Source organism: Elgaria multicarinata, chromosome 2 (assembly GCF_023053635.1).
Source record: "Elgaria multicarinata webbii isolate HBS135686 ecotype San Diego chromosome 2, rElgMul1.1.pri, whole genome shotgun sequence".
NCBI lineage: Eukaryota > Metazoa > Chordata > Lepidosauria > Squamata > Anguidae > Elgaria > Elgaria multicarinata.
This window is the reverse complement of record NC_086172.1, coordinates 48,447,243-48,468,090: the sequence shown is the minus strand read 5'-3', so window position 1 is coordinate 48,468,090 and position 20,848 is coordinate 48,447,243. Positions and strand designations below refer to the sequence as shown.

The window sequence follows — 20,848 nt, the reverse complement described above, 5'->3', positions numbered from 1 at the left end:
TGGTGAGAGACGTCATAAAAAGCCTTTTGGGAGTCCAATTAAACAATATCTACTAGATCACTCCTGTCCACTTGTTTATTGACACTCTCAAAAAAATTCTCAAAAAGTTAGTGAGACAGGATTTACCTTTGGGAAAACCATGTTCTTTTTCAGCAAGACATGTCCTTCTATATGCTTATTGATTTTTTTTGCTTTAGAAGTGCTTTCAACCAATTTACCTGGAACAAACTTTGCATTAACTGATCTATAATTTCCCAGATCACCCCTGGATTCCCTTTTAAAAATTGGTATTACATTGGCCATACAGAGGCTGATCTTAGGGAGATGTTACATATTTTTGTTAGAAGATCAGCAATTCCGAATTTGAGTACTTTAAGAACTCTAAGATGGATACCATCTGGGCCTGGTGATTTATTAACTTTCAATTTGTTAATAGGGTTGAGTTCATCTTTTGTCACCACTATTTGCCTCAGTTCCTCAGTCTCCCTTCCTGAAAATATCAGTTTAGGCTCAGGTATCTGTTTTATAAGTTCTGCAGCGAAGACAGATGAAAAGAATTCATTCAATCTCCTTATGCTCCTTTAACTCCATTGCCATCCAAGGGTTCAACCTTGTCCTTAGCTGGTTTCCTGCTTCTGATATATTTAATTACGGATTCTTTATTTTTAGCCTTGATCTTGGTAGTGATGTGCTCCTCCGCCTGCTTTTTTGCAACTCTGTCTGCTTGCATCTCTCCTTTGTGCAAGCGGGCGCTCCCTTTTGCGTTCCTCATTCCATCCATAACTTGTACAAGGCAGAAGAGCATCCCTAAACCTTGCGCGGGCACGTGCTCGGCGCTCATGGCCAATCAGGCTCCCGAGAGTTTAGGGAGGAGGCCACGACATCAGCAACCGAACCCTCCCCTCTTGGCGCACTGTGGTAAACACCGCAGAACTCAAGCGCGTGGGGGCGTGGCTACGAAGCTCTGAGGAAGCCAGGAGGCGGGGCATAGCCGGAGAAAAGAAAAGGAGAGAGAGAGAGAGTCGGAGCGGGTGGGCCCTTTCGTCTTTATGGTTCAGCGTTTGGCCACGCGATTGGTTGCCAGTGCGAGAACGGAAGACGAGGAAGAAAACCGAAGGGGGCGTCGCTCTTTGACCCCGGAAGCGTTTGTAAAAGGCCTCGGACGCTGTTCCAGGTTTGAATGAATCGGGCTGATTCATCGCGGCCCGGCAGAGCGGAAGGCGACACAGAACTGTTGTTCGGAGTAGAAAGAGCTGAAGCGGAGCCGGGTTGCAACGGCCGTAACGGCGACAGGTAGGCCTCGGGGTGCGTGGGGGTGTGTGTGAGCGCGTGACGTAAGTCCCCCTTCCCTCTGGTGGGGGAGTCGAGCGGCGAGAAGAGGGGAAGGACTGTTGGTGAAGAAGGAAGTGGGGGGTCTTACCACGTCGCGTGGGGTGCCCGGGTGTCGGCGTGGCGTGAGGGTGGTCGGGGAGGGCGCGTTGCCTCCCTTGTGTCATACGGCTGAGGCTGCAGGGAGCCAGGGCTACAACTACAACCAAGCCCCCCGTTGGACACTTCCGAGTAAAGCTGCTTAGGACGGCGCTGTTAGGAATGGCATGGCTCCATGACGTCCCCAGTAACGCAAGAGCATCCCACGAGAGAGGAGGAGGAGGAGGGGTGGTGGTGGTGGTGGTGGTGGTGGTGATGTTCTCTTCAAAAGAAGCCTGGGAGCTTGGTGGAAGCTCTGAAGTTGAGCCCTACTTGTGCGTTTCTCCGACTGCCCCCCTCTTGCCACCAAGTCTGTCGCCGAGAGGGCGGCGGAAGGAGTCTTCCAACTTCTTTAAACTCGTTCCGTCACCGGACGGTCCTTTGGGGAAGGGGGTCGAGGCCATTGCGGTGAAACAGGGCTTGCTTGCCTGTGAGCAAGCCCCTTCTACTCAGTGAAACTTGATTTGGAGTAGACATGTATAAGATTGCACTGTCAGCCTCCCAGATTCGAAGTGCCGCTTTGACTTCGTGTGGACGTTTCCTTCTATGTATATAGAATCCTAGAAACGGATGCGATTTCTGATTAAACGGTGCTGCCAAATAGAATTGTGGGCAGTGCTCTGCTGGGGATCTAGGTTCAGACCTTAACTTACCTGTAACATTGAGCAGCCCTGTGCAAGTCACTTGACACCGTTTTTTAAATTTACAATCCAATGCATTTCTCGTGTGAATTCCATACACTGGAAACAAAAATATGCCCCTCATTCCCTTTGAAAACCACTCAGTGATATTTTGAAGAGATTGTAGTCTGGTGTACAGGGTACTCCTCAAGTTAATCCCAACAGTACTTCCAGCTTCTGACAGTTATGTTGCTGCTGCTTTTACTGTTCTCTTCTGTAGCACTTCTCAGTGTGCTTATTGGTTATTGTTCAAAAGTTATTTTTGTAACAAACCAATTGAGAAATATGTTGGGTTGCGTTAATTGACTTTCACAAGCCTGCTCAGGATTATGGTTCAGTAAGGACTTGGTCCCTGATTCCCTGGGTGTAGAGATTTACTAGCTACAGTATCTTTGGTAGGAGCACCTAAACATTATAATCTTTGGACTAAAGTTTCCAGTGATGGTGGTAGGTACATCTGAGAAATCTAGCAATGTCTCAGTATTCCACTGCTATAACAAGGGGGAAAATGTGCCAGAGTTCAGGTGTGCATTATTTCTATTGTATCATAATTATCTACACATCCCTTAAGTTGTTTTTTTAAAAAATAAAATAAAATAAATGTAAATGATCAACTGTCATGGTATGTGCATATCTTTTTAATGCAAATTATTCTGTTTCAGCTATTTTTTCATGTCTTAATTTATTATAGGAGGTTCTAATTGGAGGTTTGTGTAAATATAGTCTGCCCCATTCCAAAGGCTTAGAGTGGGTAAAATAACAATCCTGGCTCTCATCTGCACAATAACAAAATTCATGTAGTGGTATAGTAATTTCTGTGTACAGCATTCTTTGACTTTATTATAGTATATACTCTACAATTGACTCATTTGGGGATTTTTATTTACATTTCTAATTAATTTGCATGTAGTTAGCTTTTTCTATGAACAAATAAGGGCTTTGTTAAAGAAATTAATGGCAAAAGAAGCAGAAGCAGTGGGGGCAAAATATGGGCAACAAACTTAGTCCAGACTAGCTGCTTGCATAATGTACAGAACTGGCTCTGTTAATTTACATTTTAAAAAGTGCTCAGGGCTAATTTACTTACTATTGCATATTTGAGAGTTTGTCCTCTCGTGGCTTGAGACTGGTACAGGTCAATTCTAACCTGAGAATGTGCATGTTAAAGTTAATTGAGGGATGGACATGTGTGGGAGCTTGTAGCATGTTAAAATGTGTAAGAAGCTATTAATAGAAGATTTAACAAAATCAATAGTATGTTTACATTGCTCTGGCTACATTCTATCCACACTTAAAATTCTAAGTAGCAGTTTTGCATTGAAATAGCTATTAAGACAATACTGCATTATGCATAAATATTTGCATGTGGAAAGCTTATGATAATTGGGACATCCTATTGCATTTGTGGAGAACTCCTGATGCAGTTTTTCATTAACTATTATTTTTTGGCACCTCAACAGCATCCATCTGCAAAAACTTGTCCATATGAAAATGTGAAAAATGGTTTTCAGCTTTCATAAAATGTTTAACAATTGTAAATAGCTAATAAAGGCTGGTATTCAACAGTCTCTTAGGACTGGTGTAGACTTACAATTAACTTGAGTTTAGAGACTGGGTGGTGGGATTGTGTATGTATGTCACCCACTGGCCCTCTGCTAGGGTCTGCCAAACCTTCCCCATCAGTGGGGTTCGGGGTTCAGTGTTGTGTATGACTGCTGTCAGCCAGGTTAGGAGACGCTCCTAAATTCACTGCACTTGCAGAAAATATTAAACCTGAGCGTATAGCAGAATGTTAACACTTAATATTCTTCCAGTCAGCTGCCTTTTCACATCTGAATAGTTTGACAATCTCTTAAAGGTTTTGCCAAAATGCAGTTAATGTGACTCTAATCCAATATTGTGTGAGCACAAGGGTGAGCCAGTTGTGGACCTTCATATGTTTTGGCCTACAGCTTCCATTGGCCCTATTATTACCGTATTTCTTCGATTCTAAGACGCACTTTTTTCCCCATATAAACATCTCTAAAAACGGGGTGTGTCTTAGAATCGCGGGTGCGTTTATTATTACTTAGAATCAAAGCTTTTTTTCTGTTGGTGGTACTGAAATTAGTGTGCGTCTTACAATCGATGGCGTCTTAGAATCGAAGAAATACGGTATTATTATTATTATTATTATTATTATTATTTTATATTGTGCCATCAGTGCACATGGCACTGTACAGAATAAAACAAAACAGTAACTCCCTGCCACAAAGGCGTACATTCTAATAAATAGCCAGCATAACCATTGGTGAGGAATTTTGGGAGTTGTGGCCCTCCGGGCATTGTGGCCTACAAGTTGCCCACCACTGCACTAACGGAAATATGATAGCATGACTAGACTTTTTCTTCTATCATCCCCACTGCAGCCCTCTGTGTTGTTGGAAAATCTGTTCTAAAGTGTTTACCAGCTCTGTGGAGCAGATTTTCTGGGTGCGTAGTAGGCTGTTGGGGAGGGGGAATTGCCCTCCTCCCAATTCCCAGCTGAACGCCATTGGATTCAGCCTATAGTATCTATAAAGGTGTTAGTATGCTGATCTTACTTGGCAAGTGGCATGTCATTCATACCAGCTCAAATATATAAATGTTAATAATCAGCATTATCAGCTCCAATATATAAATGTTGATAATCAACATTTATATACTTGAGTTGGTAAGGATGTCATGCCACTTGCCAAGTAAGGTCAGCATACTAACACCTTTATAGATACATAGTAGCTGAATTTTGGCAACCGTTGATATGTTTTAATATTGGCTAAGCTGTGTTACTTAAATAGACAACTTTAACTTAATTTGCCAAGCTGAATCAAATTGGTTTTTTAGCACCTATAATGTGACAACCTGTGATGAGAATAAGGTTACATGGTTAAATTGGACCCATTGCATGTGTTTCTAATAGCTCATTCATTTTTATTATTAGTTTTAAACACACATGCAAATGAATAATTCTGTGTCCAACTAATATCCCATCTCAAGGAATAAAACAATTTGCAGTTACTAAAATAACATTTCAAATAAAGTTTTAAATCACAATTTGAAATTAATTTAATCTCTAATTTTACAAAAGCCACTGTTTGATCACAGAATGCATTAACCTTTCCAATTGACCTACTTATGCAGTGGGACCAATATCTCCTCTCTGATCCAAAAATGACCTCTTCTCAACTAGCATAATATTATTGTTATCATTATCTTCTAAAATGCCTTTCTGGAACCAATGAAGGGCTCTACAAAAATTCAGAAAACAAGAATGATAAACAAGTAGAAACGTAGCAACTTTAACATTAAAAACAACCTTAAATTCTTAATCACTTAAAAAGACAGATTGAAGACCCTATTCCAGAATCCAGAGAGAATGGGGACCAGTCATGACTCCGGAGGGAAGGTGTTCCAGAGTTTGGGAGTAACACAGGAGAAAGCTTTTTTCCTTTGTGCCTGACAAATGGGTCTCTGTAAGCTAGGGGGTCTTCAAAAGGGCCTCTCGTGTAGATCTTACTAATCGAGCAGTGTGGTGTCACCAGCCTCAGTGATGTCTATTATCCAACTTCTCCTTCGCTGCCACTGCCCTATTTATCTTCTAAAAGAATGAGGGAATAATAAACTTTTGTGAGTGCATGTGTATTGTTTGTTTGTTTTTTATTTTGTAAACAAATTCATGGTTTGTGTGGGGCACAAATGGCCTTGGTGTTGAGCAGTAGTCCCCCAATGCCACTTTCTAAGATAGGGTTGTATCCAGGCTTCATGATACTTAGAGTAGAACCATAAAAATCAATAGCACTTAAATTAGTTGTGAGTAACATACTGATTTCAGTGGGTGTAATCTAAGTATATCTAAGCCTGGGTTCAACCCATGGTTTGTCTTATATAGGTGCTTTATTTTCCTATGTTGGTTTGAAGCAAAAAAAATCTTAGCTGCAGTGCTGATTGTCATAGTATTTTTAAAAAACCAATGGCTTTGCCTGTGAGAAATTCAGTTTAGATGTGTGCATATAGAAACTTGAAAGGGGATTCTGTATAATTACACCAGTGGGAGAATTCTCTTTACCTCAACCCGTTTCAGTCTAGGGAAACTTCTCAGTTTCTGGACCCAGGAACTGACCAACCCGAGAGACTCCACCTTGTCAGGATTTAGACTCATTTTACCTGCTCTCCTCCAACCCATCACTATGGCCGGATCTACGCTACTGCTTTAAAGCACTTTATAACTGTTTTGACAACAGTATATGGAGTGTGTCCTGGGCCCCAACAGTTGTCAAAACTGTTATAAAGTGCTTTTAAGCAGTAGTGTAGATCCTGCCCATGTCCAGGCTTCAGTTCAGAACATGCACACCCTCTCCTGGTTCAGATATCACACAGAAATAGAATGTTGTGTCATTGGTATACTTGTGAGACCAAGGGTAGGTAATCTTTCTGGGCCCATGGGCACATATGTCGTCCCGTCTGTCTGTCCCCCAGTGGTTCTTTCTTCACTCTTTCTCTGTAGATTCTCTCTATCACCCCACCCCTGTCAGATTCTTTTTTCTGCCCACCCTTCCGCCTCCCTCTCTCCTTCAGCACTTTGGATTTCCTTCCCACACTACCTGTCCTGTGCAGGCACACTCCCTACCTCCTCCTTCCCCACCACCTCACTTCCCTTCTCTGCCTGCCCCCTTGCTTCACCAGCACTGCCACACTCCCCTCCTCCACTCCAGTCCTGTCTGATTATTGTCCTGCCCCATTTACCTCCTCCGCTGCCCACCTGCCTAAATAATTTCACCCCCTGCTGCTGTGCTCACTTCTCATGGGCATATGCTGGGGTCCTGCCAATCACAACTGCACCTACAGCTGCCACATTGCTGATCCCCAGGTGAGACCTTGTTCCAAATCCCCTAATGACCTCCTTCAGAAACTTCATATAGATTTTTTAAAAAAGCATTGAGGACAAAATGTTACCCTGTGGCACTCCATAATTGCCAGGGAGCCAAAGTATAATTATCCAATGCCACCTTCTGGAAGTGCCCCTGCAAGAAAGAGCAGAGCCACTGTAGAGCACTTTTGGAGATGATCCAAAAAACTACAGTGGTCAACTGCATCAAAAGTCACTAATAGATCAAGCAGAATCAACAGTCAAGCTCACACAGTCTCTCCTACAAGGGGTCAACCACCAGGACGATCAAAGCTGATACTGTTCCAGAACCCAGACTGTAGATGGGGTTGCACTCCCTCAGAAAGGACAGGTACCTAAGTCACTAGAAGCCCAAGTGATTTATGTGGTGAGGAGTGCCTATTATCAGCTCCAGTTGGTATGTCACCTGTGTCCTTTCTTGGACAGAGATAGCCTAGCCATTGTAGTGCAGGCATTGTTAACCTCACATTTTAAGTACTATAATGTTCTTTATGTGGGGATACCCTTGTGCTTTCTCCAGACACTGTAGCTGGTGCAGTATGTAGCAGCCAGGATGCTGAGTGGGGCGCTTGATTGTGCACATATTACATCAATGTTGAAGCAATTGGTCTGGCTACCTATTTCCTACTGAGCCAAATTCAAGGTCTCGCTGTTGGCATAAAGCCCTGAACAGCTTGGGACTAGATTCTCTGACAGATTGCCTTCCCCAATATAACCTAAGTGATCATTAAGATCACTTGAGGAAGACTTGCTGGTTGTACCACAACCTGCAGACTGCCATCTTGTGGCAACCCAGAGGTGGCCTGTTCTGTGGTGGTGCCCACCATATAGAATGCCCTTTCCTGGTATTTGGGAGGTGCCAACTGTGACATGCTTTAGGCACCCAGTTGAAGATCCATCCTTTTCCCAGGCCTTCCCTGATTGATTGTGCTGCTCACTGTGTTTGTTAATTATCTTACTTGGTTTTACTGTTTTGACAATGTATTTTAATGTATTCTTTTGTATACCACTCAGATAGATAGATATATTTTAAAATGGTAAGTGTTATATAAATTCATGAAATAAATAAATACAACTCTAAATAGTGGCTGTTCTTCTGTTTAGGTAGGAATTAAATTTCACCTGCATCAAAACTTGGAGATCCAGTTGATATCAAGAACAGAGTTGGTGAAAGGAACTTTAAACTAGGTGGGTACAAGGTAAAAATAAAATAGTTCAAACTATTCCCTTAGATGTTCCTGGCAGTGTGTTACTTTTATGTTGTCCAAAAACGTAATTCTGTTTTCTAGGGTATTGACATTGGCCATGAAACTAGCACTGCTGGTTCTTCAGTTGCAGTTCAGTCCATGCCTTATATTGGTGACTAAAGATTAACTTTTAGTGATTAGTCAGTCACTGAAATACTTTGAGTAACAATAATTGGTGTACTTGACTAATGGATATAACCATGAGAAAATTTAATTTAAAAAAGAAAGAAAGTAGGACTTGTTGTGAATTGCACCATGTAGACATAAATCAAACTCTGAGAAACATCTTTTGTCTATATCTAGGGAAGCATACCTGGTGCTGTTCCAGACGTATAACTGTCTTCCCTTAAGATGGCTGCATTTTTCTTTCTCCAGCCTAACCAAAAAAGATGTCTTGACATGGTGGCTTGGATCACTGAAGGAACAAAATGGCAGATCATTTGACTTCCTGAGCTCTATGTGCCCATATCTTTACCCAGTATAGAGAACTTCATGTGCACCTTTTCCGAAGGCATGCTGAGGACACATGATACAACCACCTTCCTAAAGCTAAGCAGCTCTTGTCCTGAACAATGTTTAGCTGGGAGACCACCTGGAAGCTCAATGTATGCTAACATGAGTTCAGTAAAGGTAGAAAGACAGGACACAAATGTACTAAGTATAAATAAGTTAGTGGATTCTTCCTCCCCCAGTCCAGATAGCATCGACCATCTATTAACAGGGGCACTTCTGATCCCAAGTTGTAGTGAAAGGGGTGTGGCTTATACCACCCTAGGTTAGATCTGTATTGTCCTACTCAACCCTGCTGGCTTCTGGAAGTCTAATACCAAAGGATCCTAGGAACATGTTAGCCTTTTTATTCCAGTTTTGAATTTATAACCTCTGTCTCTGATTCTCAAGGCTTCAGAGATAATATTGCCGTGGTTTTCATACATGCCTTGTGTATTACATTTGTGATGTTATGAGCATCATCGCTGTGTATCTTCACATACCATTTTGTTTATTATTACAAAGTTTAATAGTGCAGTTGAATTAGTTTATTTCCTTAACTCCGTTAATTAATATTAAATGACCAATGTATTTCAATGCTCTTTAGTGTGAATATAATTCAGATTTTAAAGTGAACAAATCTTTGGAGTAGCTAAAACTTTTGTCTTTTGATATATACATGTACAAATTTACTTTTACCCATATGACTCTGAGAGTATTTGTCTACATTGAAAACTGGTTTCATGTTGCAGATAAGATTATTGATTTATGGATTGGAGAAGCCAATAATCTCTTACTTCATGTTCTTTTCACACTGGTTATAAGGGCTCTGTACAATTATTAAATCTTACTTAGGAATGTATTACTTCCTAAAAGTTTAGAAAACTTTGGGCCTGTTCACACGTAACACTAAACCTCCATGGTTCGTGTTTGAAAGTGAACCACAGTGACTTAGCATGTTGTGTGGGGAGAAAACACCCTGGCTAGCCCTCCTGTCAGGCTGCCTGTGGTTAAAAATGACTGTTCCACGTGAAAACATGGTGACCGCTTCCGGCGACGCTCTAGGAATCATAGCACAAACACTTTTTGCCGTCACATAGCAATGGATGGAGTCACTGGTGCGCTGGGATAACCGGTAGAGACGAGAGGCCAGGAGGCTAACTATGGCATGGGGAACGGTTAGTAAATTGCACACTGTGCAGTTCCACTAACTCTCCCCACTCCATAGTTTCCCTAATCACCCTTGCCCCAGTTGTGTCTGAATAAGGCCATTAACTTGTTGCAATGGTTGAACTTGTTGGAAACAATCTACAAGCTAATTGGCTTGATCCAAAGCTTTGTATGTATTCCAATGTGGCGCTTTCATGTCAGTATAGAGCTATTGTAGTGGGAGGAGCTCCATGTATATAACAGCTCCTCAGTTGGGGTGATTGTCTCAATGTGCTCAATCAGAAATTAATAAAACTAGGTTAAAAGGTATCTTGCCACAATAGTCAAATTGCATATTAGGGACAGTATATCTGACACTTGCCAGTCTGCTTACTGATGTACCGCTAGCAGCATGCCAATAGCATAAGGTGGCATGATGAGTTTTCCAGGAAACCTCTCATGCCAGGCTACACTATTGGCATACAGTCAGCGGTCACTTACACTGGTGGTACGGCAGTAGCGTAAGTGGACAAAAGTGTTGGATACTGCCTTGGATTCTTAGGGCTGAAATCTGATGCTAGTTGTACTTAAAAGTAGACCCATTGAATTGGATGCAACCCTTATCAATCACATTAGTAAAAGGAAGAAAGATGCTGCTGCGAATATATATATATATGTATAAAGTACTAAAGATTTGTCTCCTTAAGTCCCATTACAGTTGAATTCAAGTCTAAACTACGGACATGTAGAGCTGTTCTTGTTGGAGCCACCTTTGCCCTGCCCCATGTAGTCTTGCCTCTTCTATCACAAAGGTCGTTACCAATCTTGAGTATTGGGACACTTGATGCTCCGTGTTGAAAGAGGCGATCTGCTGCTGTTGTTCAGTTTTGGGGCTATAGCCTCGTGAGCCTTGACTCAGAGGAATTAATGAACAGTTCTGACCAGTTAAAGCAGGGTGGGTAACTGGCTATCTTCCAGATGTTTTGGCCGACAACTCCCACGATCCTTCACCATCAGCTTTGCTGGCTAGAGCTGATGGGAGTTGTGGGCAAAAATATCTGAAACAATATAAGTAGCCCATCCCTGAATTAAAGGTATGCTGCTTGTGTTTTTAAGATGTTCAGAATTTCAGAAAATATGGTGCTACTAAAGCAATATTACAAATGCTAGAATGTCTGTGGTTCAGACTTTGTACAGCATTCCATATTTAACAAGATTTGAAATGCATGGAACAACTGTATAGCCCTTAGTATTTTAACTAAAGGCATTTAATGTTTACTTTACAGCGTTCTTTTGGTGTAATGAGTTCATTAAAAAAGCTTTTGATGCTAATTCAGAAATTTATAATCTGTTCAGCGTCTTTCACATGCAGTTTTGATGCTAACTGACAAGCTGTAAGTTAATTAGCACAGAACTTACTAATGAGGATGTTAAAAATCTTCACTTTTGAATTATTTTTATATTGATGTGCTCTGGACAAATTGAAGGAAACTCTAATTCTGGTGTTTGCTGTGCAGATGCTTTTTCAGGTAAGTGGGGTCAGAGAAGGAAGTAAATGATTTTTGCAATTAAAAAAAAGTATCACAAGAAATGCTTGTCTTTTTCAAAACTGGGGATAACCCAAAACCAGTGCAGTTAAAGTAAGGTTGTTAATTAGTATGGAAGACAGCTCCTTGAATTAATATGTGGTGTTAATTAACAGGAAGTCTGATGTTGTGTTGTAATTACTACCAATATTTTTGACATAATGAGTGACTGAAGGTGAATTGTATGAAGAACAATTTAGTAAACACATTAGAGCCTAGGTATGCTATCTTTTTGTTTCTTTTCTTTAGAAAATATGGATAGACTTCTGCGACTTGGAGGAGGTATGCCTGGTCTGGGACAGGTTAGTATCCAGTTTGTTAATATATTTTTTCTAAGTTTTAACTACAGTTGCTGGCTGTATCCCCCACTCCCCTCCCCAAAAGATTTTTGCAAATTGTTGCAGAAAGTTGAAGTATGACAAGTTCAGAATAGAGAGCAGTATTGTATATTTTTGATTGAACATTAATTATGAATTTTAGACTAGAAGCTATGTGTGTTCTTGTTGCAGCAAAAAACCTGTATCTTGTGTCACCTTAAAGACTAACATATTTTTGAGGCATGAGCTTCTGTAAGCAAAACTCAACTTCATTAGATAGATCAGTGTAAATTATTGTACCAGCTCTAATTTAACTTTCCAAACAGAATTTTGGAAAGATAAAATGCAGAAATATGAAGAAGCAAGTTATTTTCATTTGCCCCTTAGAATCATATGTTCAGAGCAGATGACTTGATAAAATCTGATACAGCATGCAGTAGAAAATGAATTGCAAATAAAATGTTCTTGGATTAGTCAGCAGTGATGGTTCAAATCTCATTACATACAGTGCTGCCTGTATATGAGTAGGTCTCATGGTGCATACTGTTTCTCCATCTCAATGTTAGCATAAGAATGTAAAAGCATATGGAAAACTGTCATGCTTAAAATATTCACATAGACCAGCAGCATTGCAACTTCATGCTTGTTTTTTCCATACAGGAGCATTGTCTTTTTAAGTAATGATTACTGATGTTCCACTTGACATCATTCAAATGTACGGACTTTATTTTCTGTCACCACCCAATGCTGCAGCTCTTTCCTCTCTTTTGCCCAGAGATTTCCCCTCCCTGTTCCTTATTTCCTTTTTTGATCTTGAGATTAAATTAGTCCCAGTTTATCCATATCATTTTCATTCTTGATAAAGATTCCTATGGATTTTATCTAACTGCTGCCCCTGGCTTCAAGATAAATAACCTAACCTAGAACCATTTTGTCAAATAGCAGTGTTTAACATTAGGAGTGCTGTACAGTTCTTCCCAAATGGCTTTGGAGACCGAGATCAACCTCATTCTAGTGTACTATTGTCCTCTGTCTAAGTACGTATTGGGCTTCCCCCCAAAAAAGATCATGCCCCCCTCTAAATTATTTTTACTATAGTCATGTTACTGTCAGGCCAGTGTACAGCTCACATGACTGTATGAATAATGCAGAGTACAATGACATTTTCCTGTGCAGCACCTTAATCTTTGAACTTGGTGTTATAGCGAATGTTTGCCCTTAGCACTTTCTTCTTGATCATGTGCAGAGTTTGGTGCATCAAAGTCCATATGCAACCTTAAAATTTCCAAAAGATATAGAGTTGGAAATACATTGCAGAGTTTCTTATGAGAGGGAATCTCTCAGAAGGGTTCCTAACTATTGTAGTTTTCCTTCTCAGTCACTATAACAGGGAAAAGGACACATGCCTATTCTGTTTTGGGGATCTGTTTGGAAATACAATTCCATGATGAATAAGGCAGTTGATTTGCCAAATCAGCAAGTCTGTAGGCCCCCATTATTAGCAAGAGAGTGAAATTAGCATAATACTGCTGCTGTGAATCATTATGCATGACAATTTCATGTACATGTAAGGTTTGAGGTCTGTTTGATTTTTCCAGGTGAACAGGTGCAACCCAAAGTATTTTGTTCAACATAGAATGCTAGTAATATATAAGTGTTTTTGAACTGTGTTATCAAGTTGGTGATCAATACTGTAGCAATGATGCCTCTGACTATTTGAGAGACAAACATTGCCATTAGGGATTGCTGCAGAGAAACTGGAGGCCTTTGTTATAGATTAAACCTAGAATGAAAGGCTTTTGGAAAATATGTCATTTTTTAGGTGGAATGCAGTGGTGCCACTCTGCCCTAAGGGCTGCTTTTGATCCAACAGATAACTCTGTTACTGGAAGGTGTGTGGGGATTTTTTTTTACCGATTCTGCCTGCAGTCCCTTCCACTGCAAGAAAATCTTTTCTGGAGGGTTGCGGTACCCTCCAGCATGGAGTGGAAGGTGGTGTAGGGAGAGGGAGAAACTGGGGAAAAAGTTACCCCTTCCGTTAGTAGAGGCATTCACTGGATCAAAAGCTACTCAGTGAGTGGGGCAGCACCACTGGATTCCATGCTGTGAACCTTATTGAAATTGGTATAGTAACTTGTGAAAGTTTCTTTAGAACTTGAAACTTGTTCTTCCTAGACTCTTGGCCACAAAGCCATTAGCTATAGGAATGCACAGGTTTGCCAGCAGGTTTGCAATATGGCTAGCCTTGTGTGGAGACCCTAGTATGGTATCCTGGCAATTTGAAAAGGGCAGCCACTACCACAAATTGCAGCTGCCCCCTGTTCGTCTCTTGTGTGATGGCACCATCTCATGCAATCCATGTGTTCCTGCCAATGGCTCTCATATGAGATTACCCGGTGGCCAGGCTTCACATGGGTAGTTCTTCATTTCTACAGATCTATTATTCTCATTTTTACAAATGGCGGAATTGGGGCTGAGAAGCAGGCGCTTGTTCATAACCACATATACTTTCTATTTAGTATTGCAGTAGTATTAGTTCTCTTAAAATGTCAAATATTCTTTGTAATGAACCATGCTAGTTCTCACATTACAATGCTTGCTGGTATCCTTCACACGCAAGGCAAGTAAATAGGGACTTTCCAGTAGGTTACAGGAGATAGCTATAAATTACGTTGTGTTAACTAAGTGTTTGGAATTTACTAATATAATTAATGTAAATGAAATGTTCTCGCTGCATTTCCTTTTTCTGAATTCTAAAATGTCATTTCTAGTGCACAATAGCATTGACAGCTGGTGACATGATGATGCGGGTGGGTGGGTAAATAACCCAGAGTAACACTGTAGAAAGCCCTCAAAGAGTAAGCGAAACGCCAGCTAAGTCTGTCCTTGAATTCAGAATACAGCATCTTGCCATATTTGCTTATTGCAACTTTGCCCAGTTGCTTTTAAACAGTACCATGCGGGAATACATGTAAAGGTAGACCACGGCTTTCTTTCTTTTTTTAAAGAGCTTGGGGGAGGGGTGACCTGTCTCTTAGCCGTGATAGCACTTCAACTGGAAATAAAGAAGCAAGAATTGCAAATAGCTATTTTGTTTGAATAATAGGCTTGCCAATTAGCCATCAAGTGCTTCCATCTGTGAAATTGTTGATCAGATGGGTTAGCTGGGACACTTCCAGATTAGGGCATTGTACATGGCACTTGAAAACTGTCACTTTGAAAGAGGTTTCAAGTATTGCATTGCTTGGTGCTGTAGAAGCGTTCCTTTATTTTTTAATTTTTTTATTATTATTTTTAGAACTCATTGATAAAACCTGTAGCACTTAAGAGACCTGCCACTGATCTAAAAATCCTGTTGAACACGCAGATCTAGTATATACAGAGGTTACATTTGTTGTAGTTTAGTTTCCTATTGGGTGCTTTACAATGATAGGTTAATGATCTGTTGAAAAGCTAAATGGTAGTGTTCTTGTATTTATAGTTCAAGTCAAGTTACATTAGGCCTTCCTTCTTCAGGAGTTTGCACACTAATGTTGTGGTTAGCAGGCTTATATTTAATCATGGAATAGTAGAGTTGGAAGGGGCCTATAAGGCCATTGAGTCTAACCCCCTGCTCAGGCAATTGTCTCTATTTGTTCTGATATTCTATTAATGGTTTTTAAGGAATTTTAAATATTTAATTTATTATACACTGCCCTGTGTAGTGCTATTGCAATCTTGCATTGCTATTGCAATGACTTGCATTCTTATGCTAATTTTAATTTAATTCAATGTGACATATTCCCAAATCACTGGGACTTTCAGGTATATCATGCTACAAAGCATTAACGAAAAGCCCAGAGCTAAACGTTGTGCAGAAATATGTTAGTCCATCCCCCTTCACTCAAATAGCCTCTCATAAAAGTCAAAATATATGAGGACAGGTAGAAAGGAGAACTTCCAGCACGACAACAGCTGCTGCTGAAAACTCTGCATTCTTAAGTTCATTGGTAAATCTTGGGGCTGGGGCTACTGTCCTCTTGAGATGGATGAACTATTCCCGCTCCCTCCGCCTAGCTTGTTTCTCCAACCTGAACAGGTGTGTTTGTGGCTCCCTTGACCAAGAGAGAAAACTGTGGCCATATTGATTGACCCCACTTAGCAACAGCTGAGTGTCTTTGGTTTCAAGGCTTAGCGCAAATTCTGGGTTGCAGTCACTGAAGCAGATAACACAAAGTGGTACCAATATAATTAGAGAATAACGAAACATTGCAAAGAAGAAACAAGCAAGACATATCACTATATACAATACAATTAGGATGATAAGAGGTATAATAGAAATACTGGCTGGCAGATTTCTTACTAAAATGAACGTTTACTTTCTTTTATCAACAAAACAGTCATCTTTGAGATTATATATTTACCTGTCTGGCAGGCATAGTTGGCAGAACTTAGATCACTATGTTTGGCAAACTTCTTGTTCTCCCAGGATCTCTCTGTTAAAACTTTAGTACTTACAACATTCTAACTCACATCAGCTCAGGTCCTTTATCTTAAACAAACATCCATGCACCTTGACTCAAACAGAAGCTTCAGACCTAATCATAGTGCCTGCATACAGCTCTCAGGTGTTCTTCTTAATGTAACCATCTCCTAAATCAAGAACCTTTTTGCTTTCAAGGATTAACTAACTCACCCTGTGGCAAGTTCCTTTGCACCAGTTCCTAAAATACATTTTTGCACTTAAAGCTAATGTATATAGAACTAATTGTTCTGTACTTAAGAGTTAGCACAGAGATTATAATGCACAGAGATTATAATGAATAACACTCATATAAAATACAGTAAATTCTTGTCAATAATACACAGATTCATATTTTGCAACACACGCCTTGTCTAACTATTACACCAACTATTAAGAAAATAACCTCTTATCTCTACCAGTAGATCAAGACTCTGAAAGAGTTGCCTTTTTAACAGACTGTATTATAATATTGACTCTTTGCTGGATGGGGTGGGGGGAAGGATGCGAGTTCTACCTCCTCACTACCTCCACCCCTAACCCTTACAGAAGATTGCAAGCTTTTGTAAGAGGGAGAATTATTATTATTATTATTATTATTATTATTATTATTATTATTTCTTGCCCGCCTCTCCGTTTTGATTGAGGCGGGGAACAACAATAAACGACAAAATACATAATACTCAATTAAAACGTAATATACATTGTTAAAAACATCCTAAAAACATCTTAAAATTCCACTGGATAGGCCTGTCAGAAGAGACCAGTCTTTATAGCTTTCTTGAATGCTAGTAGACTGTTAAGTTGATGAGTCTCCTCCGGCAGGCCATTCCACAGTCTGGGAGCAGCAGAAGAGAAGGTCCTCTGGGTAACCGTTGTTAATCTAGTTTTTGCTAGCTGAACTGGATTCTTCCCAGAGGACCTGCGTGTGCAGGGCAGATTGTACAGGAGAAGGCGATCCCGCAGGTAGCCTGGACCCAAACCATGTAGGGCTTTAAAGGTGATAACCATTCTAAAGAAGGGTGATGAGTGTTTGGTTCCTAACCTGCATTCTTCTTAATATGCCCTGGGCTGAGCTAACATGTCCTGCACAATGCAGAGAAGAGGTGAGTATGCGTCTTCTTTCTACTTGTCATAGGAGGTTGTGGGCTGAGTCCCTGCCACCCATTCCTCTAGCATTTTTATTGTGGTAAAATGGCCTTTATCTGGTTTCAGTGATCTTCTATATGTTATTGAAATGCAGTACTGGCTTTGCCCCCGGATAAGAAGCCTCTATAAACAATTGAGTTGATCTAAACAATGAAAAATGCAACTATCAGATTTTTAAAAAAGAAAAAAGAAAGAAAACTAGTGAAATTAAACATGTACGGCCTCTAGTAGGTATTTTAAAGCACAGAATTTGCTAGTACTTTTTTTCTTGTCAATAACATTTAATGAGATAATAGTGATACCATGCTTACTGAGGACACCTCCATGTCCTATAATTTAACTCTCTTCTGTACATATTTTAATCAAATCATCTCACTAATAGTTCTCATGGATTATTTCATTTAAGCTTTCCCATTTGCTAAAAATTGATGTTCCATAGCATACATATAGATAATCCATATATCAAGACATCTGTCTTGATCATATGGTCTTTAAAGCACTGTAAGTGTCTCTCTTTTTTTTAAAAAAAATTCTGGATACAGTTGTACCAGTTCACCTCTAATGAACATGAAAATAAGAGATCTTGGTTCTATACACTCTTCTGTGTTTCTGTTTTTTCGGTAAGTCTTTTGCTAGTGATTACTTCCCAGATGTTTTCAGTTATTCACAAAGCTTCTTAGCACATCTTATAAATGTTTTGGAAAGTGAATTAACTTATTATGTTTGTCCATCAATAATCTTTATATTTGTCTCTTAAAGAAGAAGAAAAAAGAATGCTTCTAACTTTTTAAAGGACTTACTTAAGTTCTTTCCATTGGGACTAGTTTGTGTAGTGTGGAATACATTCTTTATTGAAAATCTTTGGAGCATTGCCCCTTTAAAATCCTTTGATACATAAAGTGCGACTTGTGTGCTGTGTATCAATGTAGTGATAGCTTCCCTTGTGCATCAATTTATTTGTCATTGGATGGAAAACAAAAATAGAAGTCCCTAGCAAGATAGAAATTGCTCATTTTATGAAACTAAACTAGTTTATGTTAATAAAAATGTTTTCTGAAATGAGACTATAAGTATGTTAATGTATCGTATCAATTGAAAAGAGTGTCTCAGAACATCTTACTCATTTGTCTCATATGTAGGTGACTGCTAGAAGTATATTTTAACAATAAATTTTATTTTATTAAATAACTTTATCATCATCAACTTTATTACAGTCACCGACCAGACTTTACACATACAAGAGAGTAGGGCAAAATTACATACAGATGTGAAATGTATGCAGCAGAATCAATTCTGGAGAGACCTTATTCTCATAGCATTCAAAAGAATTTTGCAAAAGCCTCGATTGTGTCTCTCTCCTCTGTGGCCCTGAAGCAATGAAGAAGTCCATTAATTTCTAAACTGGCGTCAAGTAATAATATTGTACAATATAGCTTCCAAAATTTCTGTTTTCGTTTTACATTTTTATCTCTGCTTTCTGCCATTGAGCTAAGTGTGATATACATGGTTCTTGCCCCACCTCCAATTATATCCTCACAACAATCCTGTGAGATAGGTTAGGCTAAGAGATAGCGAGCAGTATCCATTACTGCCATTGCTCCTGTGCCCGTTCCATCTGCAGGATCAGCTGCTAGTGCAACAGAAACTAGTGCTTCATAAAGCACCTCGGAAATGAGCAAAACCGCTTGTTTCTGGAATGGGGCAGGTCAGCAAAGCTCCCTTCTTCAAGCTCTGCTGACATGCCCTGGTATGGAAACTAGTGTTTCTGCTCACTTCCAGTTGCTTCAGGAACCACTAGCTTCCTGTTGTGCTAGTGGAAGTACATACTAATGCGTGGGCAGCATTGGATACTGCCCAGTGACTGACACAATGTCACACAAAGAGCTTCATGGCTGAACACGGATTTTAGTCTCTTCTCCCCACTCCTAATCTGCTACACAAACTACATCATTGCCCCACCTCTCCAAATGGTATTGTTTAGATGTGTGTTCACTACTGTGAAACACCGACAACATTTCCCCTTCTTTGATGTAAGTAAACTGTAGATGTGGGCAGGAAGGAAAAGAGAGAACATTCCTAAGCTTTCCTTAAGAGCTACTTACAGGATTAGACACGCATATACAATTGGATATTCCATTTAAATTTATCTTTGTTTAGAAAAACTGTGTGTCTAGTTCTCTTCCCTTGCAAGTACACAGACGGTTGTGACTTTTAAAATATATGCATATTGCATTAATGTTAAATCTGCATAAAGTGCAGGGGCTACCTTAGATAGCTTAAAAATTACTTCTCATACACAGTGAATAAAATAACTTATACATAATATGATGCTTTTTAAAGAGACAAATGTTTTTTTCTACTTTCTAAAGTAACACACTCTCAATTGTCTCTAGGTGTAACAGCTGAAAATCTGCACTCCAAGAGTTAAGTCAGCATGAAAGAATTCATTTCCACTTTAATGACCTAGCCTTGCTGGGTTAGGACGATGGGGAACATGCTTCTGACTTGCACTCCTATTGCCAATTAACACCTCCTATAACAGGTTGTCTCAGCTAGTCATTGAAGCAGAGGCAGTAGAAATAGTTTACATGCATCTTGTTTTTCACACTAGTTGTTTAATACTCACAAAATTAAGTATTAAAAGGTTCCCTTTTTTTTTTTACTTTGCTGGATAAGAATAAACATGACAGTGTTGGATAGTTGTACATTTGCTTTTGCCTGTTTTGTTGTGTTTGTATTTTAAAGGGGCTTTAATTGTAAAGATAAAGATTGGAAATCATATTGGATCTAATGCTATTATATAAGAATTTAGTTTAGTTGCAGAGATCTCATTTATAGTGATAAAAGCATCAGAATTTTAAAGAACTGCCCCGCTTTCCTTTTTTTCAACATTTAGAAACATTTTTTAAAAAAATCTTTTGAAGTACTGTGTTGGAGGAGGAGACAATATTCAAAAAGAGCTATTAAATATTTATTTTACGTTGTTAGTTCTCATTTTTGTAGTTCTGTCAGTTGTTTACTCTTGCATCATTTACAGTTAAAGAAGAAATGCATGGTGCAAGTGAAGGGCAGTGCTCTAAAATGACACGATTCATGATTAATCAGCAGGTATTCTAATAACATCATAAAACTGGCTAAATAATTGATACCAGTTCACACTAAGAGAAAGGTGGAGTAATATACCTAAAAGTGTTAACAAATTTGCTAAAAGGCCTGAGTAGATAACACTTTGAGGCGTTAGTTTTATGCTGTTATAATGGCAAATGCCTTTTTTTAACACTTAGTCAACAAGGGCTGCCCAAGGAAAAGTCACAGCTTTTATAGCTAGATCATATCTGA

At 39.6% G+C, this 20,848-nt stretch overlaps 1 protein-coding gene across 2 annotated transcripts in view; it reads left to right on the top strand.

Annotated features, from left to right (window-relative positions):
* Window positions 1-1,029: 1,029 nt before the first annotated feature.
* Window positions 1,030-20,848, top strand: part of PSMD14 (proteasome 26S subunit, non-ATPase 14) — a 68,860-nt gene continuing 49,041 nt past the window's right edge. Inside the window, exons 1-3 of one of the 2 annotated variants that reach the window (XM_063116484.1) lie at window positions 1,030-1,293; window positions 8,180-8,259; window positions 11,792-11,844. In XM_063116484.1, coding sequence (XP_062972554.1) covers window positions 11,797-11,844 — 48 coding nt within the window. In that variant the 5' untranslated portion in view covers window positions 1,030-1,293; window positions 8,180-8,259; window positions 11,792-11,796. Of the gene's footprint in view, window positions 1,294-8,175; window positions 8,260-11,791; window positions 11,845-20,848 lie in introns of both variants that reach the window. The other variant, XM_063116485.1, reaches the window with a different exon arrangement.